At 33.7% G+C, this 19,849-nt stretch overlaps 1 protein-coding gene across 1 annotated transcript in view; it reads right to left on the reverse strand.

The window, feature by feature from the left end:
• The window catches only part of LOC143082217 (uncharacterized), an 89,989-nt gene that overhangs the window by 59,960 nt on the left and 10,180 nt on the right, over nt 1-19,849 (reverse strand). The window contains exons 2-10 of the mRNA XM_076257803.1: nt 18,013-18,102; nt 17,338-17,414; nt 14,623-14,793; nt 9,477-9,617; nt 8,616-8,729; nt 7,800-8,057; nt 6,863-6,980; nt 3,629-3,851; nt 2,310-2,480 (exon numbers count right to left, since the gene is read on the reverse strand). Coding sequence (XP_076113918.1) covers nt 2,310-2,480; nt 3,629-3,851; nt 6,863-6,980; nt 7,800-8,057; nt 8,616-8,729; nt 9,477-9,617; nt 14,623-14,793; nt 17,338-17,414; nt 18,013-18,102 — 1,363 coding nt within the window. The remainder of the gene's footprint in view (nt 1-2,309; nt 2,481-3,628; nt 3,852-6,862; nt 6,981-7,799; nt 8,058-8,615; nt 8,730-9,476; nt 9,618-14,622; nt 14,794-17,337; nt 17,415-18,012; nt 18,103-19,849) is intronic.

A 19,849-nucleotide genomic window follows, 5' to 3' on the forward strand; every position in this document is an offset into this window, starting at 1 on the left:
ATCCCTAAAATACAACAAACAATTCAAGGTTCAGTCAAAACTACAGATCCCTAAAATACAACAAACAATTCAAGGTTCGGTCAAAACTACAGATCCCTAAAATACAACAAACAATTCAAGGTTGGGTCAAAACTACAGATCCCTAAAATACAACAAACAATTCAAAGTTCGGTCAAAACCACAGATCCCTAAAATACAACAAACAATTCAAAGTTCGGTCAAAACTACAGATCCCTAAAATACAACAAACAATTCAAGGTTCGGTCAAAACTACAGATCCCTAAAATACAACAAACAATTCAAGGTTCGGTCAAAACCACAGATCCCTAAAATACAACAAACAATTCAAGGTTCCGTCAAAACTACAGATCCCTAAAATACAACAAACAATTCAAGGTTTTGTCAAAACTACAGATCCCTAAAATACAACAAACAATTCAAAGTTCCGTCAAAACAACAGATCCCTAAAATACAACATTCAACAAACAGTTCAAGTTATCATCAACAAATAAATTCTGGTTTTATGTTGTGTAGAAACCCTTATATTTTACAGTTTTTTAGCATGTTAGAGTTTTGATTGTCATAGGCCAAAATATATACACATCACACAAAAATAATTTAAATGATTAACAAATGTATGAATCAAAATACTGCATAAAGAACAAGAACAATGGTATCAATAATTTTGCAGCAACAGATGCATATTTTGTTAGTTGTTATTGACTTTGAACTTGCTTTCATTAACTATGAGTACTCTTAGATCTGGACTTAATGGTTTTGTACTTTTTATCATTTTGAGTTAAACCCATTTCAACTGATTTTTATACTTTGTTTTCTTGGATTCAAATAACTTGATATATATATGACCTGGATTGTGCTTATTTTTTAGGGTTGTAACTATACTGGCTAACTTCTACATCATTTCGTCTTGGTTGGAGAGTTGTCTCATTGGCAATCATACCACATCTTCTTATTTTCATATTGTATAGAAAATACATTCCTACCAAGTATTAGGAACACTTTTCTTCAAGAGGATTCAATGATTGGTACTCTTGTACTGACAGAATATGCAGTGATTGGTAAACTTGTACTTGGAGGATTCAGTGATTGGTAAACTTGTACTTAGAGGATTCAGTGATTGGTAAACTTGTACTTAGAGGATTCAGTGATTGGTACACATGTACTTACAGGATTCAATAATTGGCACTCTTGTACTGACAGAATATGCACTAATTGGTAACTTGTACTTAGAGGATTCAGTGATTGGTAAACTTGTACTTAGAGGATTCAGTGATTGGTACACATGTACTTACAGGATTCAATGATTGGTACTCTTGTACTGACAGAATATGCACTAATTGGTAACTTGTACTTAGAGGATTCAGTGATTGGTAAACTTGTACTTAGAGGATTCAGTGATTGGTACACATGTACTTACAGGATTCAATAATTGGCACTCTTGTACTGACAGAATATGCACTAATTGGTAACTTGTACTTAGAGGATTCAGTGATTGGTAAACTTGTACTTAGAGGATTCAGTGATTGGTAAACTTGTACTTAGAGGATTCAGTGATTGGTACACATGTACTTACAGGATTCAATAATTGGCACTCTTGTACTGACAGAATATGCACTAATTGGTAATTACTTGTACTTAGAGGATTCAGTGATTGGTAAACTTGTACTTACAGAGGATTCAGTGATTGGTACACTTGTACTTACAGAGGATTAAGTGATTGGTAAACTTGTACTTAGAGAGGATTCAGTGATTGGTACACTTGTACTTAGAGGATTCAGTGATTGGTACACTTGTACTTACAGAGGATTCAGTGATTGGTACACTTGTACTTACAGAGGATTCAGTGATTGGTAAACTTGTACTTAGAGGATTCAGTGATTGGTACACTTGTACTTAGAGGATTCAGTGATTGGTAAACTTGTACTTACAGAGGATTCAGTGATTGGTAAACTTGTACTTAGGCAGCAACCATTTGATTTTCTGGGGGGGGGGGGGGGGCTATGGTTTTTTTGGAAAAAAAAGTTTGTTTCCAGGTTTTGGTGAAAAAAAATAATTTGTTTTGGACCCTGAGTAAAAAAAATTGTTTGTTTCACCCTCAGCTGCCACTATATGTAATGCTAAAATTGAAAGAAAAAAATTGTCTTCGGTTTGTCGCTAAAAAAAATAGATTGTTCTTCGCCGAAGGCGAAAAAAAAAGTTTGCACAGAAAAAAAAACCATAGCCCCCCCCCCCAGAAAATCAAATGGTTGCTGCCTTAGAGGATTCAGTGATTGGTAACTTGTACTTACAGAGGATTCAGTGATTGCTACATTTTTATTTGATGAGATTAAAGATCCACCAGAACCAGCGCCATCAATCAATGTTGAACCATCCACTCCAAGGTCAAACAGGTCATACTCATAATGATCTAATCCTGCTAAGTCATCTGACCATCCTCCCCATGTAAAACTTAGATTAGACTACAACAGATACATATATACACTAGCATTTAAACAACTGATGCCAAGAGAAATGAAAATCTATTATTAGGTTCCCAATAATTTATTTCCATGTCCTTTTTTACTGACAACTTTAAAAAAAAACTTAATGGTGATGGTTGTTACTGTCCCAGGTTAGGGGGAGGGTTGGGATCCCGCTAACATGTTTAGCCCCGCCACATTATTTATGTATGTGCCTGTCCCAAGTCAGGAGCCTGTAATTCAGTGGTTGTCGTTTGTTTTTGTGTTACATATTTGTTTTACGTTCATTTTTTTACATAAATAAGGCAGTTAGTTTTCTCGTTTGAATTGTTTTACATTGTCTTATCGGGGCCTTTTATAGCTCACTATGCGGTATGGGCTTTGCTCATTGTTGAAGGCCGTATGATGACCTATAGTTGTTAATGTCTGTGTTATTTTGGTCTTTTGTGGATAGTTGTCTCATTGGCAATCATACCACATCTTCTTTTTTATATGTTAACCTCTATACAAACATATTTTTCCTAGATATAACTATGTTAACTACTGATATTCTCTATTTTTAGAACTTATGGAATAATTGATAAAGAACTATTTTCTACCCGATTATCATTGATATACAGCTATCAAAGCAGTAACAAATACATTGCAAACATTTCTGAAATTCTTATACTGTACTGTTATACCACTGTCCCAGGTAAGGGGAGGGTTGGGATCCCACTTACATGTTTAATCCCGCCATATTATGTACGTATGTGCCTGTCCCAAGTCAGGAGCCTGTAGTTCAGTGGTTGTCGTTTGTTGATGTGTTACTTATTTGTTTTTCATTCATTTTTTGTACATAAATAAGGCCGTTAGTTTTCTGGTTTGAATTGTTTTACATTGTCATTTGGGGGCCTTTTATAGCTGGCTATGTGGTATGGGCTTTGTTAATTTATGAAGGCCGTACAGTGACCTATAGTTGTTAATTTCTGTGTCATTTAGGCCTATTGTGGAGAGTTGTCTCATTGGCATTCACACCACATCTTCTTTTTTTATATTTACAGTAATTAGTTGTAATTGTACTTTGGAAGTTTATACTGATTAGATACCCTGCATACTAATTAAGATTCCTTGTAGCACTACAATACATGATGACGACCAATACTTACATTTTCAGTTAAATCATCTACAATATCTAGAAACGGAGTACATGAAGTTCCTGACATCACAGAGCAATGGTATGGGTTCTCTAAATCCCAATGGAACTCAAACTCCCGTGTCAGGGTTTGTCCAGAATAATAATAAGTCTTCTTCACAGAATCGTAGGAACTAGAGTCACGGTTGGCCACACTCACATAACCTCCATTGGTCGAGGAGAATTCAGCGACTACTCTGGAAAATGATTTACAAATCAACATGATTTCGGACAACATATTTAAGTTGTAGATAGTTTTTCTATACTTTCTGACAGTTGACATTTTCACAAACATCAAACTCACAACTTTAAGAAACCTTGCTTGTTTAGTGTTGATGAGTTGCTGTCAAACAGTCTCACTGACAAGTACCCCATTATTTTATTTATTGATAAAATGTTCAATTTAAAGAATTGGCAACATAAATATATCAATATTATGAATAGTGTAGTATTGGAAGGGTAAGTTTTAGTTCATCAGATAGACCAACTAGAAATGTCCTGAAGAACTACCCCTGAGTCAGCTTTGGAAGGGTTAGGTTTAGTTCATCAGATAGACCATCTAGAAATGTCCTGAAGAACTACCCCGGAGTCAGCTTTGGAAGGGTTAGTTTTAGTTCATCAGATAGACCATCTAGAAATGTCCTGAAGAACTACCCCTGAGTCAGCTTTGGAAGGGTTAGGTTTAGTTCATCAGATAGACCATCTAGAAATGTCCTGAAGAACTACCCCGGAGTCAGCTTTGGAAGGGTTAGTTTTAGTTCATCAGATAGACCATCTAGAAATGTCCTGAAGAACTACCCCTGAGTCAGCTTTGGAAGGGTTAGTTTTAGTTCATCAGATAGACCATCTAGAAATGTCCTGAAGAACTCCCCGGAGTCAGCTTTTGAAGGGTAAGTTTTAGTTCATCAGATAGACCATCTAGAAATGTCCTGAAGAACTACCCAGGAGTCAGCTTTGGAAGGGTTAGTTTTAGTTCATCAGGTAGACCAACTAGAAATGTCCTGAAGAACTCGCCGGAGTCAGCTTTTGAAGGGTAAGTTTTAGTTCATCAGATAGACCATCTAGAAATGTTCTGAAAAACTACCCAGGAGTCAGCTTTTGAAGGGTTAGTTTTAGTTCATCAGATAGACCATCTAGAAATGTCCTGAAGAACTACCCAGGAGTCAGCTTTGGAAGGGTTAGTTTTAGTCCATCAGGTAGACCATCTAGTAATGTCCTGAAGAACTACCCAGGAGTCAGCTTTTGAAGGGTTAGTTTTAGTTCATCAGGTAGACCATCTATAAAATGTCCTGAAGAAATACCCAGGAGTCAGCTTTGGAAGGGTTAGTTTTAGTTCATCAGGTAGATCATCTAGTAATTTCCTGAAAAACTACCCAGGAGCCAGCTTTTGAAGGGTTAGTTTTAGTTCATCAGATAGACCATCTAGAAATGTCCTGAAGAACTACCCCTGAGTCAGCTTTGGAAGGGTTAGTTTTAGTTCATCAGATAGACCATCTAGAAATGTCCTGAAGAACTACCCCTGAGTCAGCTTTGGAAGGGTTAGTTTTAGTTCATCAGATAGACCAACTAGAAATGTCCTGAAGAACTACCCCTGAGTCAGCTTTTGAAGGGTTAGTTTTAGTTCATCAGGTAGACCATCTAGAAATGTCCTGAAGAACTACCCAGGAGTCAGCTTTGGAAGGGTTAGTTTTAGTTCATCAGGTAGACCAACTAGAAATGTCCTGAAGAACTCCCCGGAGTCAGCTTTTGAAGGGTAAGTTTTAGTTCATCAGATAGACCAACTAGAAATGTCCTGAAGAACTACCCAGGAGTCAGCTTTGGAAGGGTTAGTTTTAGTCCATCAGGTAGACCATCTAGTAATGTCCTGAAGAACTACCCAGGAGTCAGCTTTGGAAGGGTTAGTTTTAGTTCATCAGGTAGACCATCTATAAAATGTCCTGAAGAAATACCCAGGAGTCAGCTTTGGAAGGGTTAGTTTTAGTTCATCAGGTAGATCATCTAGTAATTTCCTGAAAAACTACCCAGGAGTCAGCTTTTGAAGGGTTAGTTTTAGTTCATCAGATAGACCATCTAGAAATGTCCTGAAGAACTACCCCTGAGTCAGCTTTGGAAGGGTTAGTTTTAGTTCATCAGATAGACCATCTAGAAATGTCCTGAAGAACTACCCAGGAGTCAGCTTTGGAAGGGTTAGTTTTAGTTCATCAGGTAGACCAACTAGAAATGTCCTGAAGAACTCCCCGGAGTCAGCTTTTGAAGGGTTAGTTTTAGTTCATCAGGTAGACCAACTAGAAATGTCCTGAAGAACTCCCCGGAGTCAGCTTTTGAAGGGTTAGTTTTAGTTCATCAGATAGACCAACTAGAAATGTCCTGAAGAACTCCCCGGAGTCAGCTTTTGAAGGGTTAGTTTTAGTTCATCAGGTAGACCAACTAGAAATGTCCTGAAGAACTCCCCGGAGTCAGCTTTTGAAGGGTTAGTTTTAGTTCATCAGGTAGACCATCTAGAAATGTCCTGAAGAACTACCCAGGAGTCAGCTTTGGAAGGGTTAGTTTTAGTTCATCAGGTAGACCAACTAGAAATGTCCTGAAGAACTCCCCGGAGTCAGCTTTTGAAGGGTTAGTTTTAGTTCATCAGATAGACCAACTAGAAATGTCCTGAAGAACTCCCCGGAGTCAGCTTTTGAAGGGTTAGTTTTAGTTCATCAGGTAGACCAACTAGAAATGTCCTGAAGAACTCCCCGGAGTCAGCTTTTGAAGGGTTAGTTTTAGTTCATCAGGTAGACCATCTAGAAATGTCCTGAAGAACTACCCAGGAGTCAGCTTTTGAAGGGTTAGTTTTAGTTCATCAGGTAGACCATCTAGAAATGTCCTGAAGAACTACCCAGGAGTCAGCTTTTGAAGGGTTAGTTTTAGTTCATCAGGTAGACCATCTAGAAATGTCCTGAAGAACTACCCAGGAGTCAGCTTTTGAAGGGTTAGTTTTAGTTCATCAGATAGACAATCTAGAAATGTTCTGAAGAACTCCCCGGAGTCAGGTTTGGGAGGGTTAGTTTAAGATCATTAGGTAGACCATCTAGAAATGTCCCGAAGAACTACCCAAGAGTCAGCCTCTTCCTGTCTAACAGAATAAAACATTGATTTCTCAAATTACTGTAAGAAAAAAGTAACCATTTAATTAACAAGTCTGTATACCACACTTATATATACATACCTATCATTATGAGTAAAGGACCAAACGTTAAAGGAAAAGCTGCATTCTTTAAAATCTACAGGTTGATTCCTATCCATACCATTACATGTCTTTGTCTGTTTGGAAACATATGTCGAGCCTATAAACACAATCATTATACTATAGGAATTGAATGATATTCTATCTGTTGCAACATTTTGGTCAGGGTTATATAGCATGAAGTTCAATTCAAATTGGTCTGTTAAAAAATTCATTCTAGTCCATTATGTTTAAAATATGTAAGTATTCATAAAACAGAGAGTTGATTAGTCATGAATCTGATATATGTCATAGTATGTAAAATTAAAGAGATGTGGAATGATTGCCAATGAGACAACTTATTATCCACCAGACAAAACAAACAGGAGTGCAACAGTGTCAACCCTCCTTCAATGTAAATATATACACTTACAAAAACCATTGAAGGAGTGTTATACAGCATCAATAAACCAAAAGTAATCTTAAATCAAAGAGCAGGGGAGCTCTCAGGGAAAAGAGGGCCATTGTTTGTATTTTTCAGGTATCATATGATATTTTTTGGATATTTCATTATACTAGTACTAATATTTGCTAATTTTAAAGGGTATAAATAAAAAAAGGGAGAAATGTAAATACAATAATTGCACGAGAAACAAACTAGAGGAGAATGAGTTAAAACCAAATTTGTTTATTCAAATAAGTTTTCCTGATGAAGGTCTCTAGCTGGTTCTCTCTGAAATTCCAGCTTTCTCCATCAACAAAACATTCAGTCATAATATAGCTGACAGTCCCTATGACCTATGTGGCATTTAACACTAGCAATCAATCAATCATTTATGACATCATTTATTACCTGTTTCAATAAGTATACAATTAGTTGAAACCACATATATTAAGCTGCCCTATGAAAGCCACTTAAACAAAACTCATTAAAAAATACCTTTGTAATATGAGAGAGTTGCTTTTTCCTCAATGACACCAACTCGGAAATATTTCACGTAATGTTGAGCATCTCTGTTATCAGCTGGCTGCAAATACTTTGCTGTTTCAACTACTGAAATACTACTATATGCAGCAAAGTTTGTCCAAATAGTTGAATGGCCAGTAGTGACCCAGTTTGGATCATTCTCTAGAACATGATGTCCTCCATTGTCAGAAAATTTACAGTGATTATACTCTATTGTTGGTGTGTTGTCAACTGAATAATTAAATTAAAAATTACTTTCTTTCAATCAGGGATATTTATTTTAAAATACAAGACATGTAAATTTATAATGTGTGTTTTTTTCTTGTTTTAAATGCATGTGAGTTTTTAGTGTTTTAAATAAATGAAGGACTAGCTGACATTCATTGGATAAAATGTGAAAAATTATAACAATATTTTCTATGATGGCCTGCATGTGACGATGATGACAGATTCATGTGAAAAATGTTCCCTTATTATTATGACAGAAAATTTACACTTTCAATAAAAAAGATAAAATAAATTAAAATTATAACATAATTTGTCATTGTCCCCCTTTTTAAACTCTTGAATCATGTCATGGTTCATTAGGTTCATCTGAAGATCTCATTCCAAAATGTGTATACCTTGAAGTCAAGTTTATTAGTCCAAAATAAAATAATATGTTGGTTCATGTGTCCTAAGAATATTTTGTACAAAACATTATCTAGTAAATACTTATTTAAAGGGAACATCAAGTATATCTATATGTTCTATAATATAAAGACCTGTGCCCCTGCCCAATATACTCACTGTTTTCACAATGTGTTCCACTAAAGTTATCAGCACACACACAACCACTGGCGAGTTCATTAGTACAAGTTCCAGGGTAACATCGAGTACTATCTGTTCTCCATGAACAAGCCTCTGCAAAAATAGAATACTGTGTCACATGATTCAGGTAACAACAAAGAGATCGCAGATGGGTGTGATAATTCAGATAATCACATATTTATTACTGATATGTATGTTTTTGCATGGCCAATAATAGCCGGAAGTCTAGGTTGGTTATCAGCTCTCGGGGCCAATATCGATATCAGCCGTCGAAATCCATATCAAGCCCCAGAGTTTAACTTCCTGTAACCTGTCAATCAAAAAATATTTGTAAACAAGTTGTCATCCAAAGCAGCTAGACGTTTAGGAGAGGTTTCTCGTAGATCAAATGACGATGATGTAATTCATACATGAAATAAAAATTGGGAACACAATGTAAAGAAATTTAGACAGTTACCAATCTGCTGTAGAAAGTAAAAATCAACAGTGGAAATCACAAAAGTTCTCGTAAAATTTTGAAGTCATAAAGAATTTAAAAAATATATGACGCCACAATGGAAAAGTGATTGTTGTATGACATCGAAAGTTCAAGCGGAACATATTTCCAAATCATAGTAGCGATATGGTGTATTCTTCCTCAGCATTAATTGGAAATGTAACACTTTAAGTCGTTTAATATTTACAATTCTGAGAATTAATATATTTATTCTTAATTATTTGTTAACTTTTCTCAAAACTTTGTTTACTCTGACACTCTTTGGTTTAGTGGTTCTCTAGTCCCCATCTGGAAACTGAAGAAAACCCAGTTTTGGTGTGACTAAGGGGAATAACTCTACTTACTTTGACATTTTGTATTATCAAGATGTCTTGTGTAAGCTCTCCAATATGTGTTTGGTTTTATTTCCCCATCACACCATTCACAGATCTGATTGCTAGAGGTAGTACATCTTCTGTAGTTACAATGATCAATGGTCCCACATACTGTAAACATAAGCAAATTAAAAAGTTCTATAGAAACATCTTCACTTCTGCACCAATGATTTAATTATATTTAATCTGTTAGTATAGGCTTTCTTAATGAACAATTAAAACTTAGAAAATTGTTAGTCCTTCTACTGGGTAGATAGATTTGATTGGTGTAGTTGTATTAAGGTAGTACAAATGTACCAAACATCTTGACTAAAGTTAATTTAGCTTGTTTAATTCTCAAAATTTTTATTTGACCCTTTAAAAAATCAAAGAGCTGAAGAGCTCTGAGGGAAAAGACGGCCATTGTTTCTATTTTTTGAGGGGGTATCTTTTGATAGTCTACAAACAAAGAATGAGCAAAAGAACAACTAGAACATATACAAAGGTTGACAATAATGAAACTAATTGTTGTTTATTGTTATTTCATTTCCTTAGTCAAGAATTCATCATAGAGACAATTTGGACCAATGAGATCTGCACCTTCTAAATCAAAACATTTGATTAAAGTTGGGAGTTAGTTATCTAAAACTCAATTGAATTTAACAGCTACTACAATATATTTTAGAATTTTTCATTATGTACCACTGAAAGGCAGGCTGGGACCATTCTCATTTTTTTGTGACAGTACTCTCAAGATTTTTTTTTTTTTCTCAAGAAAGTGAGGACTGAAAAATCTATTCAGTTTTAATTTTCCATTAATAAAGTTCCCAGTTACAACTCTCATCACAGGGATACATGTACTTATAAAATCCAATATGATTTATATAAGTTGTGTGAAGTTTGCTTCCAGATCCCACATTTTGATATATTTGTAAATTTCATGATAAATAGCTTAAACTACAAAAAGCAACATTTAAAAAAAAAAATGAAAAAAAATTTACCATTACAATAATTATGTTGGTATACAAAATTATTCTTTAATTGAAGACTACTTTTACATATACTTAATGTCAAATTTTTAGTGTTCAGATACATTAGCTTTCATTTTAGTGGGTAATTACTCATCAATTGAGGTGCTCCTGAATTGGAGAAAGATTCTAAAAACATAACATTACAGAAAGAATAAAAACTGCAGTTGCTCTCCCCAATCTCAATAGGTTAAAAATACAAAAAGCAACATTTTATTTTTTTAACATTTTTTTAACCATTGCAATAGTTATGTTGGTACACAAAATTATTCTTTAATTGACGACTACTTATCATATACTAAATGTCACATTTTAAGTGTTAAGATACATTTACTTTGATTAAATAAGTGGATAATTACTCATCAATTGAGGTGCTCCTGAATTGGAGGAAGATTCTAAAAACAGAACTTTACAGAAAGAATGAAAACTGCCGTTTCTCTCCCCAATCTCATGTATCCCCATTGACATTGTTTACCGCGAAAGTTGACCTACAAATTACCTATAGCCTCAGATTAAAGCATTGTATGCTGGTGTGTGAATCATCTACACTACAGCAAACATCATTAGGTTTATATTAAACAAATACGGATTTCAAATTAGTACACAAATTAACTGTGAATGATTTTTATAATGTCTTTTTAATGAATAAAGGATATCCCTGTGTAGTGTAGCAATTTCCAACAATGACGTCACTAGGTTAGATATATTTAGAATGTTTCGTAGTACTGATTTTTCCGGACTGTAACAGAAACGTATATAGTGTAAGGGAAAGCTCAATATACGATAATTCCGCGAGAAACAGAAGGAAAATGTGTAAAATAAGTGTTTAAAGTCAATCTGTTCTCATTGTCATCAATTTCAGTACGATATTTTAAGGGGGTTTCCAAACTATTAAAACAAAATGATTGACGTGAGGGCATGGAACTTTGGCCAACCACATTAGGGAATTGACGGCTTGAAGCCGTCTTTCCCCAAAAATATCAAAATATCAAAAAACACTCACTTTATCAGAAGTTTTCTTTGGATAATAGCAGTTTGACAAATACTAATTTTGATCATTGAGAAACTTGATACTATATGGATTTGTAATTATTTAAATGTTTTGAAAATTGTGTATGTCATAACAATTTTAAATTTGATTTTTCTTATATGTGACTGTGTTTGTATGATTATCTTGTAATTGTTTGTTATATTTCATAGTACTTCATGAGGGCCTCAGGGAAGATAAGTGTTATAGCTAACTGTTTAACCTTCTTTAATTAAAGAATTATTATAATTGATATTTCCTTAACAATAGAATGTGATTTAATGTTCAGCTGATTTTTTCAGAGTTATCTCCCTGTAGTACCACCTTAAAGGGAAATTCCGCGATTTTTTACTTATCATCTAATTATGTTCATCTTAACATAAAAAACACATTTGCAAAGTTTTAAATTTATATTCCTTCTAGTAACGGAGAAAATCAAGTATTTGTAACTTTTTTGGTTGAATTCTCGAGTGGGTCGTGACGTATTAGCCCGATTTATTGAATTCTGGGAAAAAATAAAATCTGTTTAACTCTTATAGCTTATCGACAATATACGTAATTAAAAGCGCACAGCTGACGAATGGTCGAAGTTATTAACCACAATATAAGAATGAACGAAAATGAATATGCATATACCGTTTTGTATTGATTGAATTAAACTCCTATAAAATTATCTCTAGTAAATGTTTTTGAATAAATTTAATTAATTATTGTTGAGATTTTTTTCATAAAATATTTATTGCACATTTTTACTGATATTGAACTGAAAATATTTCAGTTCTATTTACCGTTATTGTTTTGATAATCATTTCAATGCAACTAATGTGTGAGCAGAGTGTGTATATTATTTTGTAAAGGTCACTGTATATTTCTCGGCTTGAGGTCAATTCGTTTACCTTGTAGCTATTTAGCCGCAGGTGTGAGTTCAAGCGTACACAGGTATAAATGTTGTTATTTGGAAAGGATAAACAGAAAGGATTAGAAAGAGTATGCTGTCACGATGTTAATACACTAAGATTTAATACACGATGAGAATAAAGATACAATAATTAAATTGTGTAAATTAATTGAAAATAAAATTCAGATTCATAATTCCGAAAGTGTATAAAAATAAAAGGAAACAATTTTTGATTACTTTCTTAGCGAAAATCCTGTTTGTGAGATGTAGATTCATTTCAATACAGAAATTTCGTCTATATATTTCACAAGTGTATAACACGGAGAAGCTCTGAAGGTCCATTACTCCCATTTTGTTTGGGTGTGAACCATCGATGTTTACAGCAATATCACAGAATAAGAGGATGATGGTAGAAAGAACTATGGGCGTCATGTGGCAAATATTACATGCATATCGGACAATGAGTTGTCAATCTGTATGAAAAGATTTCCAATACAACCATATTATTGAGAAGGAATGTTTACATGCTATACTCTCATACTAGTATTACAGGGTTCTTGTGGCGTTCACCTTAGACACACATCTTTTTAACGATGTTTAAAAAAAACACAGAACCAATTTAATGTCATATTTCCCTATTTTTTAAATATAACTAAAAGTCTTTTATCTGACAAGAATACCCCTATTTAGCGAACAAGTAATTTATTCTTTTTTCTGTTATTGAATACCAAGAAAGAAAATAAATCCCGAAATTAATTTGAAACTTTGATACTCAAAAGTTTCCCAGCAAAATATTCACATTCCCTGGGGATAATTAGTGTTCGTCCAGTGGCATACATAACAATTGTGATGACGAATTACTTCCTTTGTTCGAGAACAATCTTATTGAAATATAAATCTGTGATTTTACTAGGTCCACAGCTTCAATGAACCAAAGCAAAAGTTATACATCGACCTGTATTTAAATCAAATTGGTTCTCTTCTTCTTCTGGTATACAATAGTCTATCGACATTCGATGATTACATACTGTTGGCATACATGGACTAGTCTATTTACAACACTTTTACCCCTATTTATTCAAAATATATGTTTTTTTCTTATGTTCAATGTATACATGTTTTTTCTTATGTTCAATGTATACATGTATATATTTTAAATTGCGCTATAGTTCCGTAACTTTCTATCCAGTCGTATAAACGAATCGTCGGCAAGTGCGTACATTTTTTTAAATCAATATTTCTGGTCTGTTCCAATCTGTCCTTCACTATTGACAATGACTATATATTACATTTTCCCAAATTCACCCTTGGAAAAAATATTTAAATAGATTTTAATTTCATCAAATCTTATTTTTTGGGTATTATTTATATGTTTATGAATTATATTCTTTACACCAGAAATGTTATTTATAAACAAGCGTATGAGTTTAGTAATGACAAGTAAGACAGAGTTGTATATTATTTATCTGATAGTTCAAAATGGAAAGTTATAAGTTATAAGTTATCAGCCGTGTACACTGATCAATACCTGCAGAAGTGAAACGATGCATGAACTTGCAAGCCCGACAGGAAATCGCTTGAATACCTGGACGTGTCACCTCACACCCCTCACAATACCTTTGGAATTAATACCTTTAGCCATGCTGGTGATCCGATGAGGGAAGATCAAAATATATTTGTTTATTACTTTAAAGAATTATGAACAAATTAGATTTTCGAAAACAATTTTCACGGAACACTTATTTATGATTTTCACCTAATTCCAATATCAACAGTTTAAAAACAACAGACCATGGTAATTTAAAAAAAGTAAGAATATTTTTCGTATCAAGTTAGTTAGTCGGATAAAACAACTGTACGATTGACAAGATATCGACACGCAATTACGACTACATCGGTTACTGTAGTTTTGTTTCTTTGTGGTTTATAGACATATCGTTTTTATTAATCGGGAAAGAAGACAAAATGGCAGATCGCAGAGAATTGATACTCTAAATTTAAAATCGATGGTGATCGCTTATCTAGCGGAATAAAACTTTAATATCTATGAATTTGAGCATTTTTATACAGAATGAACATAATATCAATTTTTGATTTTTTTGCGAAGTTTCCCTTTAATAATCAAGTGATACTTACAGCGACAATATGGTCCATTGGAATAGAATCCATGATTATGATACTTACAGCGACAATATGGTCCATCGGAATAGAATCCTGGAGTGCAGTCAGTACAAACATTTGGAGATGAACAACTTCCTCCACTGTGGTAGACATTTCCTTTTTTTGTTATCTGATAGTCAGAAGAATATGTTATACCACAAGCACCAGTAATATCAGTTTTTCCGTCACAAATTGCTGAAAAGTAATTAGAAAGAGCTTATTATGTAACATTGAAAATTAATAAACAGACACACTCAATGTTTTTGCTATCTTAGCTGAGGACTTCTCATATCAGAAATGAAATAACAGATCTAGTCCCATTAGGACAGTTGTTATCAACTATAGAGACAAACTTTAGATTTGATGTGTTTTCTATTATTTCATTTAATACACATTTATATATAATCTAATAACATTCAAAAAGTACTTTATCATACCAATATCTTTCCATTCAAACGTACAAGATATTCATGACATGAAGTAAAAAAGAAATTAAAGAAATATTGCTGAAATGATAACTTACAGATCAAATCATGATAATATTCTGTCACATAATATATTTTAAAATCTATACTGACAATCCATATAAAAAAATGCAATTAAAATGAAGCAAAGTTGACCTAAGATATATTGATTGATTAATTAATTGATTGTTAATTAATGCCACTGTCAGCACTTTTGTGCTGTTTCATGGTGGTCTGATTTTTTGGTGGTGGAAGCAGGAGAACCACTGACCTTCAGTAGAAAAACTGACAATCCTAGTCAATTTAGATTGAAGTCGAGCACTACTGATGAGTAATTCAAACTGACAACCTGAGTAAACAGTGGACAAGCTAGTGATAGTACAGTAATTCTAATTATTAGCCACTCCCATACTGAGGCCTCTTTAGATGAATAAAGAAGCCTTTTTTAAACAAGAGTGTACACGCTGAAATGTATGCCTTTTCTACTAACCATTGATATTATGTTGATAGTCCTAAATATAAAGATGACAATACCAATACTAAAAATCCAGGCTAATAATAAGGCTTACACATAAACTTTAATTCAGTCAGGGACCCGTGATATCACGAGTGTGTTCTAGTAGTATTTGAAAACAGACCAAGAACAATTTTTTTTAACATTGAGCAATGAACCATAAAAATGAGGTCAAGGTCAAATAAAACATACAAGACTGACATGTACATTGTAAAATATTTTCATATACCAAATATAGTTGATCTATTGCATACAGTTCTAAAACAACAGACCAAAACAAAAAAAATCCACTGAACCATGAAAATGAGGTCAAGGTCAGATGACACCTGCCAGATGGACATGTATGTCTCACAATCATTTCATACACTAAATATAAGAAACCTAATGCCTATAGTATCTCTGAGATGTTGACTTAACCACGAAAACCTAACCTTGCTCACTGATCCATAAAATGAGGTTGAGGTCAAGTGAAAACTTTGTCTGACGGGCATGAAGACCTTGTATTAAAGGTAAGGTGCGCACATACCAAATATAGTTACTCATAATAAAAGAGAAATTAAGAATATTAAATATCTTTATTTTTCAAGTAGGCACTGAACTATAATAAAATGCTTCGCTGAGCGCATCCTTATACGACCACAGAGGTAAAACCCTGAACAGTTGGGGCAAATTTGGACGCAATATTCAAGCTTGATACTTTCTGAATTTGGATTGTGATCAAATTTTTGACATAATATATGTTTTTGACACAAAATAAATGTGGTCAATGATCTTACAAATATATTGCTCAATACTGTGCAATTGAAGATTTCTTCTTGAAACTTTTCAAAAATTTTGAAAAAAAAAATTGGAAAAAAATCCCCCTTGGACAAATAACTCAAAAACTTAATCCCAGCTTTTCCTTTGTAGTATGGAACCTTGTAGTATAGTTTAAGATAGATCCAAACACCTAAACACAAGTTATGGTCTTGAAACTAGAAAAATGCTTCTTTTTGGCCTCTTTTTGACCCTTAATTCCTACATGATTCGGGCAATTAACCCCAAACTCCATCCCAGCCTTCCTTTTGTTACATGGAACCTTGTGGGTACAATGTCATACACTTGAACACAAGTAATTATCCGGAAACTAGAAAAATGCTTGTTTTTGGCCCCTTAGTTCCTAATTGTTTGGGAGTCGGGAACATCATCCCCAAAATCAATCCCAACTTTCTTTTTGTGGTATTGAACCTTCTTAAAAAATTTCATAGAGATCCATTCACTTAAACTAAAGTTATTGTCCGGAAATCAATGTGTCTTCAGATGACGAAGATGACTCAGACAACGCAAACGAGGACATCATATCATTATACGATCCATAAAAAAAATTGCAGTCGTAAAAAAAATGAGGTTAAGGTTCGACAATCGACATATGACAGACAAAAACTTCATAACATAAGGCATCTATATTCAAGGTCCTGGTCTTCTACCTTCAGAAATATTAAGCTTTTAAGAAGTTAGCTAAAGCCGTGGTTGCCGTTGCCAGATCACTATCCCTAAGTCTTACTTTCTGCGACAAAAGTCTCAGGCTGGACAAAAATGCCTGGCTTTCAAATGTTTTGAGTTGAGGGTTTCTGATAACAAAAAAATGTTGAAAAGCTCATTGGATGCACAGAATTTATAAAAGAGTATTTTTCTTAAACAATCAATACAAATATGATTCCTATATTCAAACTTAATCCAAATGCAAATTTTTTTTAGTGTCAGATTTTTTAATTTACATACCAAAATCACAATCTGATGAAAGTATGTTCGCCTGGGCCCAACCTGTTTCACATTTTAAACTGAACTTGTATTCTGATCTGTAAAAAGTTAAATTACCATATTCAACAACTTTACTAAAAACAAAATTATGAAAATAAATATAATGTCCTTTAAAATATTCAAATTGAATTAAAATTGAGTAAAATATATATATATATATATACCATCACACAAAATAATCAAGTTTTATCAAATTCTTAAAGCCTTAAGGATTATTCCTTTTCCTGACCTGTTGATTATTTTTATTCATGTGTGGTTCTTTTGATCTAATTTCTTCATTGGTCAAAATTCAAATATGATGTTGAATTTTCTTGCTTTTTTTTCTGAATTTACTATTGTGACGTCATCTCATGATGTCACATAGAAAGAACACATCTTTTTGCTAATCAGTTGAAAAGGATTGAGTTTGTCTGCATATCCTTTAAAAATCATTAGAGAAACAGAAAATCTTGTGCAATACTATACATATCCACTCTTGACACTTAAATTTTATCGAGTGGATAAAAATTATATTACCCACAATACAGTGGTAGAATCTATATTCATCGATGATATGTAAAACAAATAACGCAACAGAGTCTTGATACAGAAGTTTTACAGAGGTCCACTTTGGTTCAGTATAAATCACAAACTTACACATATTTTGTACAACGACCCCATTTCCAAAAACTACAGCTCTTTGTTGTTTTCCTCTTTTCATACCATGAATCTTTCTTGACATTGTTTCTGCAAAAAATAATAAATATTTATAAAAATTGTGTAAGATAAATGTTGGACCATTTTAGCGATCTCATTAAACCCCGATGTTATGATAGGCTACACTCCTCTATGTTGATGACACTAACAGCTGTCCTATAGGTTGGTGACACTAACAGCTGTCCTATAGATTGGTGACACTAACAGCTGTCCTATAGATTGGTGACACTAACAGCTGTCCTATAGATTGGTGACACTAACAGCTGTCCTATAGGTTGGTGACACTAACAGCTGTCCTATAGATTGGTGACACTAACAGCTGTCCTATAGATTGGTGACACTAACAGCTGTCCTATAGATTGGTGACACTAACAGCTGTCCTATAGATTGGTGACACTAACAGCTGTCCTATAGGTTGGTGACACTAACAGCTGTCCTATAGATTGGTGACACTAACAGCTGTCCTATAGATTGGTGACACTAACAGCTGTCCTATAGGTTGGTGAGTATCGTAGCAACACTAACAGCTGATTTTAATGAGATTGCACCCAAAGAAGTACAAAATTCTTACTCTAGTCCAGAAACAGATGGAGTCTAGACCAAGTAACACTAGTCATGCTAGTGCTGACTTCGAAGGTAAACCTAGTATATATTTTGCTTTCAATTTTCCAAATTTTTCATTACAGAATTAGACAGAAACTTGCATAAAAAGGCAGGACAGGAGTTTGGAGTAAAAAAAAATATGGCAGGATGAAAAACTTTATAAAAAAAAAAAAAAAAAAGGCAAGAGGACAATTAATGCAAAAAGGGGGGTTCACTTGCTAGTTCCCCAAACCAAGTTAATCTATCTTATAAATGGTTGACATGTTGATATACATAGATGACAAGTTATAAATATTAAAGTTCAGGATTTAGTATCAGCAGTAACAAATAACACAAGTTCATGTAAAAATGTACATAACAACAACTGACCCACATCAACAATTAAACGGATAATTCAATTATATAAAAGCAATTATATAGTTTTACCTGTAAAATAATATCTTGTAATACATACTTATTTATCTCCTTGTCATATCCACAAGTCTTTGTCACATAAGGCCAATTAAAATTAATTGATAGATTTTCATCCCCGCCCGCCCCTCTGAAATCTTCCCGCCCCGATTTTTTTTATTTTTGAAAAAATTACGATTTCCGGATTTTGTTCATTTCCGTTACCTGTAACCGTCGATATTTCGTTTCGTGTAAAACTTCCTGTTTTAAATTTCGGTTTTCGTATTACTTAAGAGTATTCTAACTGGATGATTAAGTCGATATATTCTGCTGATCTATGATCACAACATCATTTACCGAGAATAAATTAAAAGATTGATTATGAGAAGGGCGTGAAATATTCGCTGTGTCCAAGAACGCAAATCGCCGTACACTCATGATGTCACAAATGACAAATGTTTGCGGGTAAAACACCTTGGATTTATTTTATTTATACAATGACTTTCAAGAAATTTGGACTGTGAAGGAAACCCAAAAGCGTCAGAATCGTGGAACACATTTGACTGGAATAAAGAAATTGACACAAGCATGAACTTTTTAGATTAATGACCGTATATTGAGTTCAGAAAATCGACAAACATACGCATTTTTAATTTATTAATTTACAGCAAGCTCTTAGAAATAAATTTATCCATGCCTTCGTTTTTTTTTTTTGTAAAAAAAAAAAACCAGCAAACATCCTCTGTCACAATACCCACGATAGAGTCATTATTAAATAACTCTG

The sequence above is a fragment of the Mytilus galloprovincialis genome, chromosome 7 (genome assembly GCF_965363235.1).
Source record: "Mytilus galloprovincialis chromosome 7, xbMytGall1.hap1.1, whole genome shotgun sequence".
Classification (NCBI taxonomy): domain Eukaryota; kingdom Metazoa; phylum Mollusca; class Bivalvia; order Mytilida; family Mytilidae; genus Mytilus; species Mytilus galloprovincialis.